Source organism: Poecilia formosa, unplaced genomic scaffold (genome assembly GCF_000485575.1).
Source record: "Poecilia formosa unplaced genomic scaffold, Poecilia_formosa-5.1.2 Scaffold419, whole genome shotgun sequence".
Classification (NCBI taxonomy): Eukaryota; Metazoa; Chordata; class Actinopteri; order Cyprinodontiformes; family Poeciliidae; genus Poecilia; species Poecilia formosa.
In genome coordinates, this window is record NW_006800358.1 from 498,499 (window position 1) to 508,343 (window position 9,845).

A 9,845-nucleotide genomic window follows, 5' to 3' on the forward strand; every position below is an offset into this window, starting at 1 on the left:
GTCGTTTACATGCAGTACCTTACAGACTACTAGGGGGCGCCTGCAGACCACAGTTTGAGAAACACCGCTCTATTGTTATGACTTCATGTTGTGTTGACCCTTTTATCCCTTTGTGTCGGGTTGCAGCGCCGTGTGTGCCGCAGGAAGTGACGGCGGAGATGTTGTGCGGCAACAACACCGGCGTGGTGTCATGGGCCGAAGACGAAGGCGTCGATTCGTACCACGTTCAAGCTTTGGGGCCCGACGGTCACAAAATATTCTGTGACAGCGACGAAAACAGCTGTGAGCTTCCCAGCATGCATTGTGGCCAGACCTACAACCTGACAGTGACGGCTCAAGATGGACGCTGCGACAACAGCAACGCCTACCTCGACCTGAAGTCTGGTAGGAATACTGTTACGTTTTCTCTTAAGCTTTAAACTACTGGTTGTCATGGTGACGGGGAGGAATTACATACCGGAGTTATCTCCGACGGTGTATTGGGGCCGTTTCTGAAAAGAAAAAAAAATTGTAGAAAAAACAAGAAAATTTGAGTTTGAAAAGCCAAAAATTTGTAAGAAAACTCAAACACTCAAAAATATGGAAATTTCTCAGTTCAAAAGTTGAATTTATGAGAAACAAATCAGAAAGTTTGAGATTAATCTCAGAAATTTTGTAGAAAAACTTGGACATTTCTGAACTCCCAAATTTGAAAATTTGTGAGAAAAATAAATCACAAAATTTGAGAATAATTTAAGACATTTGGCAGAAAAAAGTAAGGAAATTTCTGAGTGTGAAAATGAAAAAAGTTGCGAGAAAAATTAGAGAAATTTTCTGGAAAAAAATTGGAAATTTTTTAACTCTGTAAGCGTAAAGTTTGGGAGAAAAATCTCTAATCTCTTTTGATCATTCCAGGAATTTTGTGGGGGAAAAAATAAGTAGATTTTTGAATTTGAAAATTAAAAATTTGTAAGGAAAAAAAATCAAAAATGTTTACACTAATTTCAGTAATTTTGTAGAAAAAAATGTAAAAGTCCAGAACTCAAAAAGTCAAAAATTTGAAACTTTTACAATAGATGAATGTTTTTGGCTTAATGAGATCAGAAAATGCTTTTTTTTTAGAATAAATCTTAAATAATCTCATCATTTGTGAGTTTGTTTTCTTCTTATTTTCAACTTTTTGTGTTTCTTCTCTCTGCCAGTTCCTTGCAAACCCACGAACGTCGGCGCGTCCCTCCGCTGCCACTCGAACTCGGCTGCGGTGACCTGGGAGGGCGCCAGCGGCGCGCTCTCTTACGTTGCGGTCGGCGTTACTGCAGACGGGACACACAGGGCCGAGTGCAACAACACGATGACCTTCTGTGACCTGAGACACCTGCGGTGTGGACAGACCTACAGCGTCAGCGTGTTCGGCCTGGACGAGTCCTGCGCCGGCGAGGAGAGCAGCAAGACTCACCTACGGACAGGTAGGAACTGAAGGTCGCTAGCTAAGAAGCTAAACTTTATGAATACATCTGAGTTGTTAGCTATTCAACTCTACAGCGACCTCCGCCCATTAGAATAACTTATAACTGGAAATAAGGTTTGGTACCAAAATATGATGCACAGCTCTACGTTATGATGTCATCATGATGCTTAAAACAGATAAATGTGTGGATGAACAGAAAGGTTCTAGAGTTATAGATCTAGAGTCAATGCACAGCTTCAGTTATTACATCTGGAAACTAGAGATCAGGATGACCTCTGACCCTTCAGAGCCACATAAAGACAGTTTCAAAGTCGGCCTCCTATCAAGTGAAGAATGTTTCCATGTCCCAATAAGATGTAGAGAATCGCATCCAGGCAATATAATAATAATATAATAAAGTAATATAATGGCACAATAATGCAAGAACACATTCTCAAAGATCAATAAACTTTAAATTCCAATGAACATTTAACACTGGAACTGGAAGACATTTAAATACCTAAAATAAAACAACAGAAACAACAAAGAAAATAAATCATGGCGTCTCTGTAAACAAAGTTGTCCTTCGTAGAAAGGGCAAGTCGAGACCAAAACTCCAGACTGAAGACTTTTATCAGCCAGTTTTTGGTAGAAAGAGAGAAAATGTGGATTATATTGAGCTTGTTTTAATTTGTTCATGTGATTAATTAACAGGCCTGCCACCGGCTCCCTGCAGCTCAGAGAACAGACTTTAAAATACTGCTGTTAGTTTATGAATCCCTGAACGGCTCAGCACCAGAACACATTACAGACCCGCTGTTAGAGTTCCCTTTGATTCATAACAGTGATCAATATATTTGGTTGATATTTCACTAAATGTAATATTGTTTCATAACTGGTGACTGTTGTGTTTTATATGATGTAAATCTCTTTGCCTCTGTCTCAGCTCCATGTCCGCCTCAGAACGTGACAGTCGCTGCCAAATGTGCTGAAAAGGCGATGGTCGTCTCCTGGGCTCCCAACCCGGATGCCCAGTACCTCCATGTGTCCGCAGTGAGCAGCACCGGCGCCAGGCTGTACTGTAACTCCAGCTCCGACTCCTGCACCATCGCCGGCCTGCCCTGTGGGCAGCGATACGACGTCACGGTGATCTCCGTCAGAGACGCCTGTGAGAGCAAACCGAGCGCTGTGGTGGCGACCAGTTCAGGTAAACGTCAGCTCATCGTTGCTTCAGGAACGGAAACGGAGTAAAAAAAGATCCTGTTATAATCTATTTCTTTTTAAAATGATAACTGTGACTGGGGTTGGAAAAAACGAGTAATTTCATGAGTTATCGATTATTCTGACAGTAAATGGGATAAATGGAAGATTCTACAGATTTTTCTCCAAGCTACATCAGCCTTTATCATACAATTCTAGAAATACATTAAAAGATGCAAATTATTTTTAAAATAGGGAATATATGTATATGTTTTGCCTAAAATGCAGTAACATATCATTCCTTTAGTAAATTTCAACCAGGCGAAGCTGAAGCGTTGCCACTTGAGAAGTTTTTTGTAAAACATATTTACAGAAAAAAAGTTTTTATTTTAAATGCAAAATGTGTCTGTGAATATATATACAGATAGTATATTGTATATTTTTGGCTTAATTGCTGCTCTGAATGTGGTTTTTTTCTGTAAATTGCATTTTTTTGAGTCCATAAACTCCAATTATCAATTAATTGACTTCTAAATTGGTTGAAGATTGTTCCAACAATCGATTAATCATGATTAATCATGATTAATCCAATTAATCGTTTGGGTCCTAAAGACATTCAATTGTTTAATTTTTTTGAAATACCAAAAAGTGTCTCTACTCCAGATTAATTGATTACTAAATTAGCTGAAGATTATTTCCACAATAGTTTCAGTCATTGTAATATTATTATTTATTTTTATTTTTTTCTGAAACAGAAAAATTAGTATTTACTCCAGCTAACAATTAATTGTTGATGATTATTTCAACAACCGATTAATCATGATTAATCGTCTCAGTCCTAATGATGACATTTTCATTCTGTTTAGAGTTGAAACTTTGCATCTGTGCCAACTGGTCAGGTGTAATGGACATCAGATTTTTCCATCAAAATAAGGAAAATATTTGGCTAATGAGACGACCCCTGTGTTCGTATATTATAAAGAAGTTTCTTTATAATACAATAGAAACTTCTAATATAATAGAAGTTTCTCCATCCATCCATCCATTTTCTGTACCCTTCTTTATTTCTGAAAAATAAAGAAGCTTCTGCTGCATAAAAAGTGAATGAAAAGTAAAAATCGTGTCCCGATGTGCGACAGCTCCATGTGTTCCCACGAAGCCTAATGGCCACCTGGACTGCGTGTCAAACTCGGCCTGGGTGTCCTGGACCCCCTCAGAAGGCGCCAGCAGCTACTCCGTCATGGCCACAGCGGCCGGCGGCCATAACTCCAGTTGCATCGCCTCGTCCTCCCCGTGTGAAGTCGCAGATCTGAAATGCGGGACTCTCTACACCTTCCATGTCACGGCAGTCAACAAGCACTGCCGCAGTAATCACAGCAGCACCTTTGAGATCGAGACAGGTACGCAGCGTCATACTTTTGGTTTTCGGCCACCTGAGGCTTCTTCGGACCTTCCTCACCAGCTGTGTTCCCTTTTCAAATTTACGCAAACCTTTGTTACCATTAAGCAAATTTATTTTTGTAATAACATTTTGTGCAATTATATAGTCAATGGAAATGCAGCTACTTACTCTAGATGTAAGTAAGAAGACACTACAGAATTTGTCATGTTTTGTTTCACAGCTATCCAGACACAGAAATGATTGAATCGACGCCGACATTTGGTATATTTCTGTTTATTTCCGCCCCTTTAGGTCCCTGCGCTCTAGAGAGCGTCAGTGCAACAGCTGCATGCAACAGCGACACCATCCTGGTTGAATGGAAGCAAACGCTGGACTCGCCGCTCTACCTGGTCACAGGTGAAGCCGACGATAAATCCGTCATCTCCTGTAACAGCTCGTCCAACTGGTGCGTCCTCCATGATGCCCGCTGCGGCCGACACTACAGCGTCATCGTGTCAGCTTCCTCCGACAAGTGCAGCAGCCTAAGAAGTCCCCCGACGAAGATCAAGACAGGTATTTAAAACAGAATCAGTTCCGCCTGTATGCATCCCTTGCATGTAGTTGTTTACATCCGGAAACGTTGTGCATCCGCACAACACTGGAGAGCAAAAAGGTGATATTTTTACCTGCTGTAAGTAACGGCGCTCCGTTAACAAAATGAAACCTGGAGATGTGGGTGTGATTAACTTAATACCTGGACTTAAAACTGTTGAACAACTCAAAACCACTTTTTTTTCGCTCTCTTGTCACTTAAGCTACACACAGCTTAGGTGACAAGTTGCCGTAGCAACTGACAACAACGACACTTTATGTTTATTTCCCACACAAAGAGCAGAACATTACAGTTTTATGTTTTCAGGCTTCATGTTTATGTTGTGATCATTACGATTATCAATGAGTGATCACTGTGGTGGATTAGCTACCGCTGCTTTTAGCTAAGCTAACACCGCGGTGGTTGATTAGCTAATTTAAACACCTGCTCTCCTGATGATCTGTCAGAGTTGGTGTGGGTCATCTTTTCTTTTTTGTTAACTGAACCAAAATTCAGTTGCATCTACATGTTAAGGTTGTCATAGTTAAGTTAGCATAACTGAACTATGACAACCTTCCTCCCTATTTTTTTCCTAATTAAAACTTTTACTGACCTTGTTTCAAATTGTCGTAGTGTAGCAAAGCACTGCATCCCTTTTTATTTTACATATCAGGGGTACATTTAAGATTTAGCGCGTTATGTTGATGGTTTATCAGTTAAAACCAATGGTAGTCATCGTTAGCCACCAGCTTTTTGCCCTCCAGCAGGGAGACGGTGGCTGATGTTATGAATGTGACGTCAAGCTGTCCACATCTTTTGGGATACTTGAACTTTTTCTCCTTTAGCTCCCTGCGTGCCGAGCAACGTGACAGTGGTGCCGCGGTGCGAGGACAGAGGGGCTGTGGTTTCCTGGGAGAAATCGCTGGTGGCCACATCGTACCGGCTGACGGCCAGAGGACAAGATGGCCACGTTGTGGCCTGCAACAACACGGCCAACAACTGCTCCCTGTCTGCCCTGCACTGCGGCCAGACGTACGGCGTGAGCATCACCGCCGTGGGAGAAAACTGCACCAGTTACCCCAGCAACAATACCTTCAGAACAGGTACAACTGGGGCAGAAACGATTAATTGTGATTAATCGATTATTGAAATAATCAAAAATAATTTAGTAATTGATTAATTGTTGGCTGGAGAAGAAAATGACTATTTACTGTAAAAACAAAACTCTCAGAGCAGTTTTAATTGAAAACTGTATATTAAAAAAATAATATTTTGTATTTAAGATAAAATAATCGTGACTGGGAAACGTCAACTCCACCGGATTCGCTCTCTGACTTCCTTTATCTTTTAGTGCCTTGTGCTCCGTCTAATCTCGCCGTGGATATCGACTGTCAGACCAACTACGCCCGGCTGTCTTGGGCTCGCACCGACGGCGCTGTGGAGTATTTCAGCCGCGCGTCGTCTGCGGCTGGCGAAGCCTTTTACTGTGACAGCAGCAACACTTCCTGCACACTGAAAACCCTGCAGTGTGGCAACAACTACAACTTTACCGTTAAAGCCTTTGACGGGGCCTGCAACAGCTCGGAGAGCAAACCTCTGCAGGAAGGAGCAGGTAACAGAGTTAATGTAAAATAACATTTCTAATTTTACTGGTGTAACTCTCCCTCTGTCGTATCAGCTCCATGCCCTCCGTCTCGCCTGAATGTCCGGATGCAGAGGATCAAACTAAGGTTCTGGGCCATGTTATCCTGGGACAAAGTCAACTGTTCAGGCGTCGAGTATTTGGCTGAAGTGAGAGGCTGGGTCGGAAACGACCCGCTGGCCCTGATGAAGGTCTCCTCCTACTGGCAGCCCAGGCCGTACTTCGAGCTGCCGATGCCGTGCAGCTCTGCTTTCAACGTGACCGTGTTCTCCAGAAACTCTGGAGGCGTCAGCAAGCCGTCCAGAACCTACGCAGGAACCACAGGTAGGTCAGGATTTACAACGTCACTGGACAAAACAGGCAGCAAATACTGAACCTTCACAGTAAAAACATCGCAAAAACAAGAAATACGACAGCGTATAGGGGAATTGTAGACAGAAATTTAAATTTCTGTCACAAAACTAAGAAATTCTGAGATGAATTCAAGGAATTTTCTAGAAAAAGTAAATTTCTGAGTTGAAAACTTTAAAATTAGCTAGAAAAATCTCAGAAATGTTTAGAGAAATTTGCAAGGAAAAAAAAGTACATTTTTGACCTTGAAAAGTCAAAAACTCAAATTTTAAGATCAACTTGAAAAAGTCAAAATATGCAAGAAACCCTAACCCTTCCCCATCATAAATCAGTCCTCTGTTTTCCCTCTGACAGTCTAAGTTAGCTTTTTATTGTTACCATTTAATAAAATTGTCAATTATTACTGCTTTATGATAAATTGATTTAGAAATGTACGATAGAATTGATAACATGTTAACAATTGTTGATGCTAGCTTACAATATGAATGACAGATATGGATAAAGAAAATACTAATAAATAATGTTAAGATATCATGACTAGTAATTTATTGGATGCTGCTGCTGATGTAGAAATAAGGTTATACTTATACCCACTTCTTTGAACGTGTGAATATACTTTAGTGTATAACTTTATTATTTTATTAGAGGAAAGTTCAGAGCAGTTTATTTCATGTCTGTTTGTCTCGCAGAGCCTTGTGCGCCACAGAGGGTTAAATACAGCGGGAACTCGACGTCGGCCATCTTGTCCTGGGACGCGTCGGTGTTGGCCACCATGTACACGGTCTACAACGTGTCGGGGGGAAGCCGGGTGAAGCTGTGCAGCACCACAGGACTCTCCTGCCAGCTGACCAACTTCAACCCTGCTGCCACGGCAGTAACGGCCAGCAATGCTGCCGGGGAAAGCAACCCGAGCCAAAACATAACAGGTCCGGCAGAAACGGTAGCAGAAAACACAATTCTCAACATCTCCAAGTTGGTTTCCTTCATTGGAAGAGAATTAAAGTCCCAGCCAACATTGAAACAATGAAAGTCAAGAAAACAGCTCATAAATAATTAATTTCTGTCCACCAGGTCCAGTGAGAGCACGCAGGAGACGAGATCTGCAACCCGATCAACTCGATGGTGATGAAGAAGAAAGTTAGTGACTTATCGATTATTTAATTAATCTAAAGTTGATTGATTTTATCCATCAACTAATGATTGCAGTGATTTTCTTAAAACTTCAGTTTTCTCTTGTATCAAAATGTTTGACCGTCTTTCCATAACGTAAAGGACAACATTTTTATAAATTTTATTTTATTTTGTGTCACTTGTGTTAAATACTGACTGAATAAACTTTTTTTGTTTGTTTTTTACATTTTGAACTTCGACATATATATAACATATAATATGTAAGATGAATAATATAACATAAGACAAATACTTTGATGTACTTTACATTTTCCTTTGTAAGAAAATTATATTGGTAATAATTCTACCCTGATTACAAATGAAAACCATCCATCTGCATCTATGGGCCAAATTTACATAATTTTTTAATTGCAAATGATGACGCACAAAATCAGTTCAAGGGGCACAAAACGCCCACAGGCCACACATTGATTATTCCTAATTTAAGTGGACATTATTAGTTAATCGATTGGAACTAATTTTAATCTAATAAACAGAGATTCCAAAAAACTGTACTCAAGTAAGAGTAGCACTACTTCAATATACTTTTACTGAAGTAAAAGTAAAAAGTGTCCATCTAAGAAAATACTCATAAGAGTAAAAAATCATTTGGTAAAAAGTCTAGTCAAGTCCTGAATAACTGATCAAATAATCAATCATTATTTGATCACTTATCAAATTGTGATAACTGACCAAAATATTTTTATCAGTTATTTTGGTTAAAAACATAACCAAAACATAAAGTGGAAATGTTGGTATTTTAAGGGCCAAAATGACAATAATTCAAATAAGCAACAAAATATAACATCAGGCAAACGAAAATGTTTCCAAATCAGTTTCTGTCAATAAAAAACTTATAAAACTTTAACAAAGGCTGCAGTGCGTTTCTGGTGAATTTTTGGTTAAAACATGTTTTTCATTCAGTGGGTAGAAAAACTTAAATTTTACTGAAATAAGAGGAGAAATACTTCATAATAAAATGACTCAAGTAAAAGTAAAAAGTACAGCGTAGTAAAAATACTCCTAAAAGTAAAAATTTTTTGAAAACGTTACTCAAGTAAATGTAACTAGTTATTACCCAACTCTGCTAATTGATGATTACCATTAATCGATGACTGATCCCTGTAAGTGGACTGTAATGATTAGTTTTTATATTGTGGATGTTATTTTGAAGCTTCTTTACGCTCCGTCAGATCTGGAAACCCCAGAGGTGTTGGCTGTGACGGCCAGCGCCGGGTCCTTGGATGTGAAGTGGAAGATGGTGGACGGAGCGACCAAGTACGAGCTCGTCATCGAGGAGGAGCAAAACGCGGAGCAGAGAGTGAGAAACGTAGACGGGGATTTTTACACAGAGACTGGCCTCAAACCCAGGACCAGCTACTGCGTCAGAGTGGCAGCGAAGGACGGCCTCAACCGGAGCAACTTCTCCTGGCCGACCTGCAGGAAAACCGGCGCTTCGTAGAGAAACCACTTACTGTAGAGACTGGATGAAACAGGTTTATGTGGGGTAAAAATAGTTTTTCCACTACGTAGCATCCATCACAGATTTTCTTTTCTGGTTTGTTCTAGGATGATAACTGATTGCTTTAATAATCTAAACATGTAGCCATTCATAGATGTCTAAAAGTGTTGCTGAAGCCATATTTATCAAAAGAATTGTTTATTTTTAAGATAGGTTAATACTTTTTTTTGGATGATTGTTAACTCTTAAAAACTCAATAAACTTGATAATTTATCAAGAAATATCCTTTAAATGTATATTTTCTTGGTGAGTTAACTGCTCAGATGATGATGAAATAAAAAGAAATCTATGACATAATGAAACAAATTTGTGTAATTTTGTTGGTGAAATGTCTATGGTGTTCCAAGAAAAACCTTTACAAGGCTGACAAAGAATACAAAGTAATAGAAGCGACGATTTGGTCCAAACAGACTCGAGTTCAACTAAACCAGGGGTGGGCAACTCCAGGCCTTGAGGGTCAGTCTCCTGCAACTTTTAGATGTGTCTCCACTTCAACACACCTGAGTCAAATAATGAGGTCATTAGCAGAGAACTTGACTGCATTTAAGAGGTGGTTCAGCT

General features: G+C 39.9%; 1 protein-coding gene across 1 annotated transcript in view; it reads left to right on the top strand.

Annotated features, from left to right (window-relative positions):
• Nucleotides 1-9,586, top strand: part of fndc7b (fibronectin type III domain containing 7b) — a 57,530-nt gene extending 47,944 nt beyond the window's left edge. The window contains exons 49-59 of the mRNA XM_007576904.2: nt 127-384; nt 1,182-1,445; nt 2,373-2,633; nt 3,766-4,026; nt 4,320-4,580; nt 5,445-5,702; nt 5,951-6,211; nt 6,278-6,565; nt 7,282-7,518; nt 7,664-7,729; nt 8,956-9,586. Of these exons, the coding sequence (XP_007576966.1) occupies nt 127-384; nt 1,182-1,445; nt 2,373-2,633; nt 3,766-4,026; nt 4,320-4,580; nt 5,445-5,702; nt 5,951-6,211; nt 6,278-6,565; nt 7,282-7,518; nt 7,664-7,729; nt 8,956-9,224 (2,684 nt within the window). The 3' untranslated portion in view covers nt 9,225-9,586. The remainder of the gene's footprint in view (nt 1-126; nt 385-1,181; nt 1,446-2,372; nt 2,634-3,765; nt 4,027-4,319; nt 4,581-5,444; nt 5,703-5,950; nt 6,212-6,277; nt 6,566-7,281; nt 7,519-7,663; nt 7,730-8,955) is intronic.
• Nucleotides 9,587-9,845: the final 259 nt, after the last annotated feature.